Source organism: Capricornis sumatraensis, chromosome 12 (assembly GCF_032405125.1).
Source record: "Capricornis sumatraensis isolate serow.1 chromosome 12, serow.2, whole genome shotgun sequence".
Classification (NCBI taxonomy): Eukaryota; Metazoa; Chordata; class Mammalia; order Artiodactyla; family Bovidae; genus Capricornis; species Capricornis sumatraensis.
Window position 1 is genome coordinate 95,099,703 of NC_091080.1, and position 16,396 is coordinate 95,116,098.

Genomic DNA, 16,396 nt, shown 5'->3' on the forward strand with positions numbered 1-16,396 from the left:
TCCAGAGAGCAGCCCGGCCCGTGGAGAGGCCATGGTTGCAGGGGTTCAGCTACAGCAAGATGCCTCGGCCCGCCAAGGGTGCCCCTCGCTGGTGGGTGACGTTCACACTTTGTCCCAGTGCAAGACAAGAGACCGGGCGGCGCCCCAGCATCTCCAGGCAAAGTCAGCACAGGGGCCGCCGTCCCCACCCAACGGGGGCTGCAGAGACCGCAGACAGCACCCCAGGTTTACAAAATATCTGACTGGGTCAGTAACGCCCACTTCTCGTCATGAGGACATCGAGCCACAGAGAAAACCACAGACTGATCCGGAAAAATAGTCACAGAATTCAACACATGGTAAATAACGTCAGCTGTCACCTAAAGTGCCTAACGGGGGCTGTTCTTCCTGTTTCTCCCCAAACACACACAGCCTCGTGTGAACCTCCCGACCACGCCAAGTGCCCCAGGACACGCTCAGAAGTCAGCAGCTGACCCCGCTTCCTCTGGCTGCTGCCGCCTCGGGAAACCTCCTCCTGGTGACGCCGCAGCATCTGCTCCCGCAGGTCTGCACCGACTGTGAGCTTGAGTTTCTCGGTGGGCGCTTCGCCTTGAAGTCACAGTCGGCTGCCCACAGAAGCACCCGCGCTCCAAAGAGAACGCACGGGCCCAGGAGCTGACGGCACCCTGGGGTTCCCTCGCAGGGGTGGTGATGCCGCTTAGGCCGCGGGGCCAGGGAGGTATGGCCAGATCCCTGTGCGGACACGAGCCCGGCCCTCCCAACACGGCCGCATCTGCCCCTAGAATCCGCAGCCCAGCCCTGGATCTACCGCTCACAAAAGCACCTTTGGCTCAAGGACCGAACGCTGTGAGTGCAGCAGGTCTGAACCCTTCTGAGCCCTCTCTCCTCCCAGTGAAGGGAGGGAGGGGAAAGAGGTGACAGTTATACTCAACCCTGTAATGATCCTGCGAAATAGCTTTCAGTGCCCTCATTTTAGACACTAAAGCCAAGGCGCACAGAGGTCATGACTTGCCATAGGATACAGAGTAGAGGTGTCCCCAGCTGCCTGGCCACAGGGTCCCTGCCCCGGGGTCCTGCCCTCCTCACCCACACCCCAAGCTGTCACGCAGTACCTGCTGGTCCAACCGTGGGCATCTCTCCATCAGGCAGACACGGGACCTAGCTGCTCCTTGCCCCCAGACTCCTGAGGCGAGGCGGAGAGTGTGAAGGACCCATCAGGTGTCCATGAGGGTCCATCGCAGCCCCCGCTCCTGGACACACCTGTGCACAGTTAGGCGCTGAGCTGCAGGGGAGGGTCTCCACCCACCGGGTCCACCAGCGTGACAAGAAGTCCCTGAGCATAACCACCTGCCCCCACGGGGTGGTTCCCTGGCTAGAACTGGGCTCTGAAGGAAAGCAAAAGGTCTGGACACACTGGCCCAGGCACCCGTGGGGACCATGAGCCTGCAGCAGTCCCCTGGAGCACCATGGGGAGGCCGTCGCCCACCCCAGATGTCTGCTCTCGAGGCAGGAACAAGCGGGCCTCCTGCTGGTTCCACACGGCTCCTGGGGTGTCGTCTGAGTCATTCAGCTCCCAGAGCCAGGAGACGCCCCAGGCAGGGGACCTCCCAGAAGATGCTCCCTCACGTCACCACCGTCCAGAGCCTCACCTGCAACTCGTGTCCTCCACGGCCGCTCCCCTTCTGTCCCCCACCCTGCGCCCTCACTACGAGGACCCCACAGGTGAGGAGGGACCCTGAGGAGGAAGAGACCAAAGTGCGGGACCACAGCCGGGCCCCGAGCAGGCTCCCCGTCCAGGGCCCTGCTTTACCTGAGGAGGTTCGCACCTTGGAAACACTAACGGGGACCCACAAGCAGCGTCCTGCCCGCCGCCCTCCCGCCTCTGCTCTGCGAGGGGCCTCAGACACCTTCGGGACGAGACAGCGCTGTCGTCTGCTGGTGAGAGCGGGAGCAGTGTCCAGCAAGCGGCGTGGTGAGTGCCCTGCACCCCCCTCACCGGGGCACCTTCGGACAAGCCACGCCTTAGAACAGAAAAGGTGTGCTGACAGTTAGCGTGTTCTTGACGACAAAAGCGGGCGCTGCTCCTGCTCCGCGGGGGTCACTGCCTTTAGGAATCTTTGTGCACCGTTTCTACCATTCCTGAGAATTCCCCAGGTTTGGAAAGCATGCTGTGTGCAGAGCATGCCGTGTACACGTCTGCATGCATCTGTGTGTGCGCTCGTGCATGTGTGTGCACACCTGGGTGCCTGTTCCCGGGGGAGCAGGAGGAGCAGAGAGATCCCTCCAGCCTTCCTCAGCGGCCCCCAAGGCCTGAAAACCCCGTTTACTGTGACTCCCATAACGTGTGAGTGTCAGATGGGTGCATCTATTTACCAATCAGTCTGTAAACTCTTGGAAGGCAAGGCCTGAGGAACGCCTGGCCTATCAGTCCACAGGCCATTGTGAAGGTGGCGTCCAGCTGCCATGGGACAATCAGGGAGGCAACTGCCACCCCACCCTTGGGCCAGTCCAGGGGGTTCAGAATCACCCCTGAGATGGCCTCTGAGCACCATGTGCAGGGAAAAGAGATTCTGAAAACTAATTTTCCCACAACCAGTCCTTGTGATCACATTAGGCCAACTTGAAAGTTTCCACTGCTGCCTGGGAATGACCCTGAAAAGCCAGGTCCCTTACACTGACCTCCACACACTGCCCACCAAGCCTCCCCACCCCTGACTCAGAACTCTAACACGTCCCAGATGAGACATGCAGAAACTTCCCAGCTGTTCTGATACCTTCTGTCCAAAAGGGTGCCGTGACCACTTTCAAGCCCCCTGATACTAACTCTAGACTAAATCCAGACTGGCCTCCAGCACGAGGGGGCTGAAGAGCTCCACGTGCTCGGGCCAACACCCACAGCCATCAGCCCCTACTGGCTGCAGAAACTCTACTTCAGGAAGCCGACATTCTTATATTCACCAAACTGGGGGTCCTAACCCAGCTAGCGGTAGCAAAGCCAGTTCGGCCGGCAGGAGCGGTTTCGGAACAAACAGACCCTAATTGTTACCAATCACACTGAATCGGGCGCAGGTAAAAAAGACTTAGAAGCCTCTACTCGGGCAGCCCAGCCTGCCCCTCCTCTTCACTCCTGCCGGGAAGGCCTGCCTGTCGGGAAAGACACCGGCCAAGAGGCACAGGCCCTGTGGAGAAGGCCGGAACACCCGCCACGAAGTGAGCAAACAGAAAGTCAGAAGACTGAACAAAAAACCGGGGACACAGGGATTTTCTGCCTCCAAGACCCTTTCCTTCCGGTCAGGATGTGCACAAACACATGCTTGGGTCCAAACGCTGAGAAACTCCTTCTCCAGATATGGAGGCGGAGCTGAGCAGAGCAGGAAATGATGAACAGAGACAGGAACGCCAGGGACTCCAGACGGATGGGGCCAGCTGGGCTCAGGAGGCGTGGGGTCCTCTGGCCGTCCCTCCTGACGTCTGGGAGGCGTCACCGAGGAGTCGCCAGGTCTCAGGGCACAGCCTGGAGAGCCGGGGTGGTCAGGCAGCTGCAGCCCACCCAGCTTGGGGCTCAGGTCCCACCAGGCAGTGTGCCGCTTCCAGGGAGCTAGGCTCCGCACCAGGGCAGGTGGGCAGGAAACAGCCTCACACTCGGGGGCCCTGGCTCCCCACCCGCCTCAGCTCATGCGCCCTGCTCACAGTGCTTCCCTCACCTCAATCAACGTCCTCTCAGTTGTCCCCGTGGTCTCCTGGCAGTCCGGCCCTGCCCAGGGTCCTAGGAGCTCATCAAAGGCTGGGGGCTCCCACCTGAGCACAGCCAGGAGAGACAGCAGCTGGACACAGGCAGGAAAAAAAGCTAGAGGAAGAGCCTGGCTTGTGGACCAAAAATGCCAATGGTTTCTGACACCATACAAAACATGAAGAAATCAAAAACAACTGCAGAAAAAACGCTCAAGTCACAGAAACTGCGAAGGCAGCTGTCCCAGCAGCGAGGCCCCAACGGGTTAGGACCTGGCCAAGCTACCCTCAGGGCTCTCAGATGGCAGGTGTGCCCAAACACACCCCCACAACCCCCGGGTTTGGCCCACATGAGCCCTGTGATTCTGCAGTGTGTCTGCAGCCTCCACTGCGCCCAGCAGAAGAAATGGAGTGAGAACTGCTTAAGGAACTGGAACCTTTTCTAAACTTCGCACACCTGCTGCACAGACAAGGCTGGTTCTCTGACGCCGCAGGTCCCGCCAACCGGCCCCCCCTCCCATCATCGCACAGCGCTCCGCTGCCCCGAGACTGCCCCCGGGCGTGTGTGCACACACAACCATGCTCTGACAAGAGGAGCCCCCTGAGGTGCTGCAGGCAAACGATTCCTGCTCCCAGCCAACCCCTTGGCCTCGAGGGTGCAGCCCTCTCTGAGGGAGCCTGGGGACCCTGCATCCTGCCAGAAGGCCCTGGACATACCGCACCCAGGTGGGGTGTGTCCTCTATGTGAACATCATATAAAGTCACCCCTACAAAGTAGATAAAATATGCAATCGTCTGATCGTAACTTAAAAACTGTTTATGGCGGTCAGCCCCACTACAGGCCAGCAGGGCCACCGGAGAAGGCTGAGCTTGCCAGCCACAGGCCTGAACAATCTGGAAATCCCCAGCCTGCCCTCACCCCAGAGGCCATGGGAAAACCCACCCATCACAGCAGCCCACTGCAGCCCTCGACAAGGAGCCTGTGCAGCAGCGTCCCCTGGGGTCTGCACACTGACGGGATTCCTGGAACCAGCTCCTGCTCCTGCATTTCTGCTGACAGCTCTGTGCCCCATCTGAGCTCGCCCTGGAAAGCCCCCAGTGAGCTGGGCCCAACCAGAGGCCCAGTGGCTTGGGGCTGGGACCGAGTCTCCTCCCCCACCCCCACCCCCAAGTTCAACAGCCCCACTCCCCCCCACCACCACTTGTTGCCTGCCGAGTCTGGGAGCTTTTCCTGTATAAGGCAACCCCTGGGCCAGCAGGAGGAAGGGATGGTCAGAAGCCAGAGGGCAGGCGTCAGGGAGAGACAACGCTGCTCTTACCGAACAGCAGCCTGCAGGCTGTCCACACAGAGCCCAGCCCCCAGGTCTGTCCACACGGAGCCCAGCCCCCGGCTCTGTCCATGGGGAGCCCAGTCCCCAGCTCTGTCCACGGGGAGCCCAGCCCCCCACTCTGTCCACATGGAGCCTAGCCCCCTGGCTCTGTCCACTCAGAGCTCAGATCCCCAGCTCTGTCCACGGGGAGCCCAGCCCCCCAGCTCTGTCCACGTGGAGCCCAGCCCCCCAGGTCTGTCCACTCGGAGCCCAGCCCCCAGGTCTGTCCACAGGGAGCCCAGCCTCCCACTCTGTCCACACGGAGCCCAGCCCCCCGGCTCTGTCCATGGGGAGCTTAGCCCCCAATTCTGTCCACATGGAGCCTAGCCCCCCAGCTCTGTCCATGTGGAGCCCAGCCCCCCAGCTCTGTCCACTCGGAGCCCAGCCCCCAGGTCTGTCCACAGGGAGCCCAGCCTCCCACTCTGTCCACTCAGAGCCCAGCCCCTCGGCTCTGTCCACACGGAGCCGAGCCCCCCGGCTCTGTCCATGCGGACCCAGCCCCCAGGTCTGTCCACGGGGAGCCCAGCCCCCCGACTCTGTCCACATGGAGCCTAGCCCCCCGGCTCTGTCCACTCAGAGCCCAGTCCAGCTCTGTCCACAGGGAGCCCAGCCTCCCACTCTGTCCACATGGAGCCTAGCCCCCGGCTCTGTCCACTCAGAGCCCAGTCCGGCTCTGTCCACACGGAGCCCAGCCCCCCGGCTCTGTCCATGGGGAGCTTAGCCCCCAACTCTGTCCACATGGAGCCTAGCCCCTGGCTCTGTCCACTCAGAGCCCAGCCCCTCGGCTCTGTCCACACGGAGCCCAGCCCCCCAGCTCTGTCCACATGGAGCCCAGCCCCCCGGCTCTGTCCATGGGGAGCTTAGCCCCCAACTCTGTCCACATGGAGCCCAGCCCCTGGCTCTGTCCACTCAGAGCCCAGCCCCTCGGCTCTGTCCACACGGAGCCCAGCCCCCCAGCTCTGTCCACATGGAGCCCAGCCCCCCGGCTCTGTCCACTCGGAGCCCAGCACCCTGGCTCTGTCCATGTGGACCCCAGCCTCTGGATCTGTCCACGTGGACCCCAGTCTCGCATCTGAAGTGTGATCTCAGGTGAAGTTGCTCAGTTGTCCAGCAGCTCAAGAACCTTGGCTGGGAGGTGGTCAGCAGGCCCTGGCCTCGTTGTCCTGACCTCACAGGTGTCCCCAAACGCTCGCTCCGAGATTCTCAGGGAAGGGGGGTGCCTGGAGGGAAGTCAGCTGTCTGCTGAGGAAGTGACTTGACCACACACCCTAGAGGCTGTTCCTCACTGGCCTGGGTAATTACAAGTTCATCACAAGACTCCTGAGGCGGCCACCTCTCTCGCTGTGTGACTTTGGGAAAGTGGCCTGGCTGCTCTGAGCCTCGGGGGAGGGGCCGGTGAAAACGCGTGCCTGCACACGGCACAGAATCGTGACCAGACTCAGATACTACCACGTCCGCAGGGACACCTTCTGCTCCCTGGCGTGTCTGGGGCCCTGCAGGCAGGTCCAGCAGTGTGAAAAAGGCCGGAGCACAAACTCAGGTCAACTGGCCGTTCCAGTCCCTCCAACAGAGTGAAAAAGGAAAATGACATCTTTTCCTTAAAAGAAAGAAACACGAGACAAAGCTACAGAGAAGACCCAGGGGCACCAGCAGCTGTCCTCAGTCACCGGTGTGAGGAGGGGCTTGGAACGGGAGGTCCCGGGGAACCACTCTGTGTGGCCTCTGGAAAGGAGAGTCACACAGAAAGAAATAAAGGCCCTGACTGTGCTGTGAAAGTGCTGCACTCAATATTTCAGCAAATTTGGAAAACTCAGCAGTGGCCACAGGACTGGAAAAGGTGAGTTTTCATCCCAATCCCAAAGACAGGCAATGCCAAAGAATGCTCAAACTACCGCACAATTGCACTCATCTCACACACTATCAAAGTAAAGCTCAAAATTCTCCAAGCCAGGCTTCAACAGTATGTGAACTGTGAACTTCTAGATGTTAAAGTTGGATTTAGAAAAGGCAGAGGAACTACAGATCAAATTGCCAACATCCGTCGGATCATCGAAAAAGCAAGAGAGTTCCAGAAAAACATCTACTTCTGCCTTATGGACTACGCCAAAGCCTTTGACTGTGTGGATCACAACAAACTGTGGAAAATTCTGAAAGAGATGGGGACACCAGACCACCTGACCTGCCTCTTGAGAAACCCATATGCAGGTCAGGAAGCAACAGTTAGAACTGGACATGGAACAACTAACTGGTTCTAAATTGGGAAAGGAGTATATCAAGGCTGTATATTGTCACCCTGCTTATTTAACTTACATGCATAATACATCATGCGAAATGCTGGACTGGATGAAGCACAAGCTGGAATCAAGATTGCCAGGAGAAACATCAATAACCTCAGATATGCAGATGACACCACCCTTATGGCAGAAAGTGAAGAGGAACTAAAGAGCCTCTTGATGAAAGTTAAAGAGGAGAGTGAAAAAGTTGGCTTAAAACTCAACATTCAAAAAACAAAGATCATGGCATCCGGTCCCATCACTTCATGGGAAATAGATGGGGAAACAATAGAAACACCAAGACACTTTATTTTGGGGGGCTCTAAAATCACTGCAGGTGGTGACTGCAGCCATGAAATTAAAAGACACTTGCTTCTTGGAAGAAAAGTTATGACCAACCTAGATAGCATATTAAAAAGCAGAGACATTACTTTGCCAACAAAGGTCCACCTAGTCAAGGCTACGGTTTTTCCTGTGGTCATGTATGGATGTGAGAGTTGGACTGTGAAGAAAGCTGAGCACCGAAGAATTGATGCTTTTGAACTGTGGTGTTGGAGAAGACTCTTGAGAGTCCTTTGGACTGCAAGGAGATCCAACCAGTCCATCCTAAAGGAAATCAGTCCTGAATATTCATTGGAAGGACTGATGTTAAAGCTGAAACTCCAATACTTTGGCCACCTGATGTGAAGAACTGAGTCATTGGAAAAGACCCTGATTCTGGGAAAGATTGAAGGTGGGGGGAGAAGTGGGTGACAGAGGATGAGATGGTTGAATGGCATCATTGACTCAATGGAAATGAGTTTGAGCAAGCTCCGGGAGTTGGTGAGGGACAGGGAGACCTGGTGTGCTGCAGTCCATGGGGTCGCAAAGAGTAGGACACGACTGAGCGACTGAACTAAACTGAGCTGACTCTCCACACAGATCATACCGGACTGGATCCACTGTCAAGTTCAAAACAAATCTCCAGACAAGGTTAACTGTCAGCATCCCTCCCTTAAATGTCCCCAAAATCCAGAAGCCCAGGCCCCTTCCTGGGATCCCACCAGCTCTGGAGAGTGGCCGAGGGGGAACCAGTCCCAGGAGAGGCTGGCGTCCAGGCCCTGGTCCTGGTCCTGTGGAGGCACCAGGGCACCAAGAGAGAGGGACTGTCTCTGGAGCAGCGACAGGCCAACAAGGCTAGCGGAGCACAGCCCGACTGGCTGCAGCTCCAGATGCCGAGGCACCACGAGTCGTCTGCCACGACTTTCTACCTTCGGGTCCCATCCTGCTGGCAATGGGGCTGGGACAGCCACTTCTTACGCTTCGGAACCCATCCGGATAACAGGAGCAGAAACTATGCCGAGAGGAGGACACAGGCCCCAGAGACACTCCTGGTCTGACTTAGGGGTCAGGGGCACATGCAGATCGAGCCTGAGGGGGGTCCAGCCCCCCGCAGCGGGCAGGCCTCAGGGTGGACACACGGCCTTACTGGAGGGGTCCTTGTGGGATACTGACCATCTCCACTACGGGCTGCAAGCTTGCTCGAAAACCACAACGGACAAGGCCACATCCTAGGACAGACCCGGCCAGCTGGACCCACCTGTGTACAGAAACACAGGAGGGCTTGCAGACACTCGGAGGACTAAGGCCACCACCTGGTCCCCAGGCTCCTGTTGACCCATCACATCCAGCAGAGAGGCGTCCTGGATGCTGACGCTGAGCGGCTCTGAGCCCCCCAGCAGCGCCGTGTGGGAACACACAGAGGTCCAGCCCGCTGCGCGAGCTGCACATGGAGTTGGGAAACTTGACCACAGAGAGCGCGATTACGCTGCAATCTGAACGTGTAAGCTGTTTGAATTCGGAAGCTGCCTCACACTTAAAGAAAAGCACCGGGTCCTCTGTGTGGATGGCGGGACTCTAAGTTCCCCGTCATCTGGGCTAGAGCTTCCTGGCCACAGGGCTGCAGCCCAAGACGTCCGCGTATCCGCATCCATTCGAGGCCCCCACCTCCCTCACCCTGGGCTGGGTGGCTGCCCCCCACTCGTCATGCCTGCCTGAGCCTCTGCGGTCCAGGAAATCGTCTTCCTGGGCCCCGGTATCCTCCGCAGAGCACGGTTCTGTTCACATTTTAAGCGGCTGTGATCTTTAACTCTTCATTTAGCTATCTATATACACAACAGTAATGGTCCTGCTTCTTCCAACAAATCCGTTTTCTCTTCCTACACAAGTGTCTCCACACTCCCCAGCTGGGGTCCCGCGGAAAGACGTGCGTGGGGTCGTTTCCATGCGTGTCTGTCTCCCTGCTCGTCTTGGGGACCGTCGGAGACGAGCAGGCTCTTCACACCACTGTCTTTTCAGTCACACCTGTGGCTTCCTGCAGGTCACACGGCCTGGCTGGGCTCCCGCTCATTTCTCTGAAAGCTGCAGAACCCTCCCAGCTGTAGGGCGGCCACTGTGGAATCACCCCTTCAGCTGGCATTTCCCAGTCCTCTGAGCATTCCTGAGCACGACCAGCGCCCGACAGCAGCAGGAACACGGGCCCCCATCCTGACAGTGGGGTGCAGAGGACAGGCATCCAACCCCACCTCCCCACCTCACCTCCCTCTCCCGACTCAGCGGGAGCCCTAGCCTGTTACAGGACTAACTGAACAAGCAGCTTTCAACTGCACCAGCTAACACCAAGACTGGAGCACCGCAGGCGCCTTTGTTCACACCGCTCACGGAGCCGCACACAAAGGGCCTCCGGCGGCTCCGCCGTGCCTGGGGCTGGGCCCGCTCCTCCTCTCCCTGCAACAGAGCAGGCTGAGGCCGAGCCGCCTGGCCGAGCCTGAAGCTGTAGTCAGCCAGCAATTGCCCAGGACTCCGCCTCAGGCCCCCACCCGTACTGAGCGCCCAGAGCCCAGTGGGCCCCCCTCCCCTGGAAGCAGGAGGGGTGCCCGCAGCCTCCACTTTCAGGTGTGACTTCCAAGCACCGCTTCTCAGCTTTGCTCCCACTCGGGGTGTCTCCACAGTGTGACGCGTGACGCGCTGACTCCCAAACGCCCTCAGGAGGCGTGAGTATGGACTCGAGCACTCGCCTCGCAAGCTCGAGAGAAGTCCAGACATTTCCTGCCAAGTGCCGACCCCGTGCCCCAGGCCCTGCGCCTGAGGGCCTGCTCCCTGTGAGCCGGGCTCCGTGGGGGTAGCCGGCTCGGTCCCTGCTCCTGTCCAATCACACCTGCACGAGCTCTGTGCCCCCACCTGTGTCCCAGCGCCTGTGCCCGGGGACCTCGCGCCCCGTCCCCACACAGGCCTGTCCTCTCCGGGGGGACAGGTGGCCGCTGCCGCCCAGGCTCACGGCATGGCGAGGGGGCAGCACGGGACCCCGCTAGCTGGCAGGCAGGGCTGGGGCGGGTGCCCTCACCGCCCTCCCTGGATGGCGACAGCAACACCGCGGGCTGTGAGGACGCAGGTGAAGCCAGAGCTGGGCTAGGACCGACCTCACTGCCCCAGGCAGAGCCAGCCTGCACACTGGTCCTCAGGGGCCGAAAATAGCTTGAGAGCCTAGCTCGGTTAATAGAATATCCAGGTTAATTTTAGAATCGGAGCGCTGGGGAGAATATAAAACCCCCGATGCCAAGAACCGTGTGTGGCCAGCACAGCCCCTCCTCCCACTGTCTCTCTCTCTCTCTCTCACACACACACACACACACAGAGACACACACACACGCCCACGTGCACGCGCGTGCGCGCACACACATGCCCGCGTGCACACATGCCCACATACACACACACGCACACACACACGCCCGCGCGTGCACACACACAGCCCGCGTGCACACACGCCCCCGCGCGCACGCGCACACGTACACACACGCACACACACACGCCCGCGCGTGCACACACACACAGCCCGCGTGCACACACACACGCCCCCGCGCGCACGCGCACACACACAGCCCATGCGCGTGCACACGCACGCACACACACATACATGCCCGTGCGTGCGCACACACACACGCCCACACACACACTCTGTGACAACACCCGTCATGTTCACAGACCATGTCCTCCAACTGAGCCCTGCTAAGCCATTCTATTAAAAACCATTTCAACTTACAAGCCTTCATCTGAGCCTCGTAGACCCTGTGTTGGGCACACCACCGCTCCCCACAGTGGAAATCAGGTTAAAAGTCATTCTCAGACCTGGAATCCTGAACTCTCAACTCCTGAGGTCCCGGGCTTCTTTGCCAGGCTGTCCAGGGCCCCTCCCCGCTCCCTCCCGGCCAGAGGGGCCTCCTGCTTCTGGGAGGATGCATTTGCCAGCGGGCAGGCCCACAGCCGGCCAAGGAGACGGGGACGTTCCCTGCTACTGTGCGTGCTGCACCCAGGCCGCCCTCGCCCTTGGTGATGGCAGGGTCTCGGCTGATGGAGAAGGAAGGGGGCGGTTGCTCTGAGCGCTGGGGAAAGGGGGGCCACTTCTGGACCCAAGAAGGAAGGCCTCCCTGTGGCCTCACTCAGGACTCAGCACAGATCCCAGATGCCCTCAAACCTGACAGCAGTCCAACCACAGGCCGGGCTGAGGAAGCTTTTCGTATCCTCAAGTGCAAGGCTAGGATTTTCTGTTTTTCAGCTTGAGAGAAACCCCTCTGTATTGCTCTTAAGTGAACACATTTATTGAGACGACACTTTTAAAAACAGGGAGTAACTGTCACGGAAAAGGGAAACATCACTGGAAAGCACAGCCGTGCCGCAAGTCCCAGAAGGGCGTCCGGCCCAAACAAGAGCGCGGGGCAGGGGGCTCCTGCTGGGGGTCTGCACGCATCGCGCCTGCAGTCGCGCCCCTCCCAGGGCTAAAGCCCTGACTCACGGAAAGTCAGAGGAGCACACTTCCTCAAAGTGGCCTCATAGGAAGTGTGCTCAGCCTCGCTTGACATGAGACACTGCTGTTACCAAAGATAGACCACGGGTAAGATAGCCAAGCGTGCAGAAGAACCATCCAAAATAACTGCGAGATTTAAGTGGGGAAAGACACAGGTTCTTTAAGACAAGGACTTGAAATAGTTACAATAAAAATACCTTACTTTTCCCCAGCACTTTCTTATGTATTATCTCATTTGCAAAAGGTGGAAGGAAAAAGAAAGGGGAAGAGGAAAAAAAGGAGGAGATTCTTCCCATTTTCCCCAGCGTTAGCCTCTCAATGACCAAGTACCACCACACGTTTCAGACTGAGGACTACAGTCCCAAAGGACTCTCAGCTCCCCAAAACATTCTGCCTTTCCTCCCAGCGCTAGAGACAGTGATGCTGCTGAGGGCATAACCGGAGGGAGAGCTCCTCTGTCTCTTTCTGGGGGCGGGGGGCGGGTAGGGAAGCTCCCACAGGATGCTGTAGACAATGACTGCCGGCATTTTGCAAATGGAAAAACGAGGCCATGAAGGCGGGGTTGCTTACCCTGTGTCTTCCAGCCGGGCCACCAGCCGACACGGGCATGCTGCCAGCCAGCCCCGAGACAGGGCTCAGTACGAGTGGCCGACCCGCCAGGGTCTCCCAGGGCCGGGAGGTGGGTGTGCCGCCTGTGCAGCTGCCCCTCCTCCGGGCCAGTGCTGGTGTCCCTCCTCACTGGCCTGCCTCCATGGGCCAGCACTCAGGCAAGTCAGAGTCAAGCCTGGCCACAGCAGGGGAAGGAGGAGAGAAGTGGAAAGCTCAGGGCACCACCCACCAGGCCCTCCTACTCACAGTGGAACAAGAATAAGCCCCTACACCGGCTCCCGCCTTCTGCCTCTGGGGCCGGGCCCAGGTTCGAAGTCAGCAGCAAGGCTCAGACCGACTCTTTGCTCCAGCACAGGAGGAGGCCCTACCTGTGCTTTGCGGAGGCCCTTGCTCCCTGCAAGCCCCAGTGACAAGGACGGGACAACCCCGCACAGCGGGTGGAGACCTCAGAGACGGGAGGAGACGGGGGGCTTCTGAGAGCTGGAACCATGCCAGGGAGCTGGGCCACGATGGACAGGCGTTTCTGCTCATCCTCTCTGCTGCAGTCCCCACACATCAGGGAGGGGGTCTCCAACGGCTCTAATAATACCCGTCCCCATGCGGGGCTGGGGCAGCAGATGTTCAGTGGCTGCTCTAATCCCCCACTGAGCCGGGCGCTCCTCTCACTCGTTTAAAGCGACACACACGAAAAAGAGAAAGCCTAACCAAGCAGCATCTCCAAGCCCTTTCCCTCCAGGCCCGGGCCATCTGTGTGGGTCGAGTCTTCCCGAGGGCGTCCTGCCAGGCCAGCAGAGTTCCTCTCCTGGACCTGCGGGGGCCTCCTCGCCCTCTGCTTCTTGGACTGGGCCACTCTGGAAAGAAATCAATTTTCTCTGCTTCCTGATACGAGTCCAGGCTGGCCGTGCGGGGCTCGAACTCCAAAGTCCCCAGACCCCCTCCTGCCTGCTGCACCCAGAAGCTTGGCACACCCCCCGCGGCCATGCCCCACCCCTTCCTGTCCCTTGATTAAGGAAGCAGCTCAAGGCCTCTGGTGTGAATCCCCTTCATGCTCACTGGCCCTGGGGCTGAGAGGCACTTTCCCTGCCTCACTTCAGGTGGAGGGCCATGCTGAACCTCTCGGCAGAAAGTAACAGCAGATTCCAACCAAGTAAACAAGAGAAACCCTCTCCAGGCAAGCTCCTCAGGGCTGAAGTGCGGCCCCCGTCCTATCTGCGGTGCTTCTGAGCCAAATATCAACAGCGTCTCAGCGATGATCCATAAACCAAAATAAAGCAGACAGGGCACAACACGCTGATTTGGGGTGGCTGGAATTCCCGAGCAGCATGAGACGTCATCAGCAGCTGACGCTCCAGCAGTCACTGGGGGCCTGGCATGGTTCCCAGAGGCCCTTTCCACATGGGAACGCGGAGGACCCGGGGCTCAGGGAGCAAGAAGGACCCTGAGAGGGCAACTCTCGCGGGCCTTAGAAGCCCTCTCCAGCAGGAGCTGTCCTCTCAGCCGGCACGCCAATGGCAGTGACGGGTAACGGTCACTCCAGGCGCCAGTCTTATTTTGGGGGAACTTGTACATCACCCTTCCCAGTCAGAAGTGGGAAAAAGCAAGTCTCTCCACATAAACCCAGGAAGTCCAGACACAGCCTCCCAGCCCCTCCCCCAGCTCCTGGGTCCAGTGAGAGCGGCAGGCGCCTGTGGGGACACGACCTGAATGACAGGCCCTGGTGGCCAAGAGCTCCCTCCGCCAGTTCTCAATGGAAGGGGGAGGGGGTGGCTGTCCTGGCGCCCTGCCCCGAGAGAGCCCTGGGCCAGAGCCCCGGCACACACACAGTCACAGGCAGACACACACACAGACACCCGCACACCCAGGCTCCGGTCAGCCACCCGCTCGGCCCCTCGTCCCGGAGGGAAGGTGCAAGAGCTCCCACGTCCCCAGCAAAGGAAGTGTCTGGGTGTCGCCCTCAGCGAGGCGCGGAACCCCAAGCTGGGTGTTTCTAGCACCTAAAATTCTCGCATCCGGAGAGCCCCCGAGCGCGCGCTCGTGCACACGCAGATACGCAGTCCCTGGGGACCAGACCCAGGTCCGGCGGAGCACCTCCCCCCGCTGCAGTCGACCCTGCCTCCGGGGACTAGGGGACGCCAACGGCGGGGAGCTGCGTCCCCCAGGGCCACCGGCCCCCTCGGCCCAGCCCGCCCTCGGGGCAGGCGGGGAGAGAGCCGCTGCTGGGCGTCTCTGGTGCTGGGGAGGGGGCCGCGGCTACGCTCTCTCGGGGTGAGGAGGGGGCCGCAACCGGAGAGCGCGCATCGCTGGAAGGCATCAGGGCCGCGGACCCCAGCGAAGGGGTTGGGGACCGGGGGCGCCGCCGCGAGCCCCCCGAAGACTCCGCCGCCCCGCCTGCTCCTGCGAACTCACCGATCTTGATCTTCACGCTCTGGAAGACCCGGAGCCCCTCTTCCTCCACCGCCATGCTGGGTCTGCCGGGATCCGCGAGCCGAGTCCCGCGGAGCAGCCGGAGCCCGAGCGGCGGCGCAGTCCCCGCGGTCCGGGCTAGACCCCGCGCCCGCGCGCCCGCTCGCTCCGCCTCCTGCCCCGCCCACACACCGCCCATTGGCCGGGGACGCGGGCGGGGGGCGGAGATGCCACGCCCCCTGCCCCGGTCGCCCAAAGCCTGCCGCGGGGCGGAGGCGTCACCGTCCGGCCAACGGAGCGATCCCATCCGCTCATTGGTTGAGGGCGAAGAGGCGGGGCGGGGCGGCTCCGCCCACATCCCAGGCCCGAGGGGCCGGTTCTGTATCCGCGAAGCATCCCAAGAACCATACCGGAATCCTGGCCGGGCAGCGGGGAGTGCGGGGTACAGGCCGGCGGCGAGAGCAGGACGAGGGTGCAGTGGGAAGCAGCCGGAGGGGCGACCGGGCTGGTTGCTGCCGGGGAAACAGGCCGAGCAGCCGGGTGTGCGGGGAGCGGCGAGTGTCGCTGGGTGTGGGGACCAGTCGGGGGCGTGGGAGGGAAGACACATGCACAGGGATTTAAGAAACGCAAATCTAAAGATGGAAACGGGAAAGAATTCCGCAGCCCAGCTCACCCCCTCAGAGTAGGCGCTGCAGGCGACCTGGGATCTGGAGCAGCGGGCAGTCCTGGTGAGACCCGATCCCTCCAGCTGCCAACCTGCCCGTCCCGGGCCTCGGGCCACCCTGGCTCCTAGCTTCTCACAAAGCCAAGTGCACTCCTGTCTGTCCTCCCTGCCCCCAGGCTACCATCCTCAGAGCATTTTCTGTATCTATTGACTTCACATCCTCTTCCCCTCCTCTGGCTTCACAAGCACACACACACACACAACACACACACCAGAATGCAAGCATAATAAAGAGAGAGGCCTGTTCTCTTTGTTACTTTTCCTCACGTCCTTAAAGCAATGTTAACGTATGTGTTGAGAAAAGTTAGTGATCCTCTTTACCCAGACTACTTGAGCCTCCTTCCAGGTCCTCAGTCATCTCTTGGAGGTTATCTGCTCAAGAGCTCCACAGGAGGTATTTACTGGGGTTTAACAGGAAGGTTAGGGCAGCAGCCCTCCCTGGTCCAGG

General features: G+C 60.1%; 1 protein-coding gene across 2 annotated transcripts in view; it reads right to left on the reverse strand.

Moving 5' to 3' along the window:
- RASA3 (RAS p21 protein activator 3) overlaps positions 1-15,337 on the reverse strand; it is an 85,214-nt gene extending 69,877 nt beyond the window's left edge. For both annotated transcript variants that reach the window (XM_068984575.1, XM_068984574.1), the window contains exon 1: positions 15,228-15,337. In XM_068984575.1, coding sequence (XP_068840676.1) covers positions 15,228-15,282 — 55 coding nt within the window. In that variant the 5' untranslated portion in view covers positions 15,283-15,337. The remainder of the gene's footprint in view (positions 1-15,227) is intronic.
- Between the last annotated feature and the right edge of the window lie 1,059 nt (positions 15,338-16,396).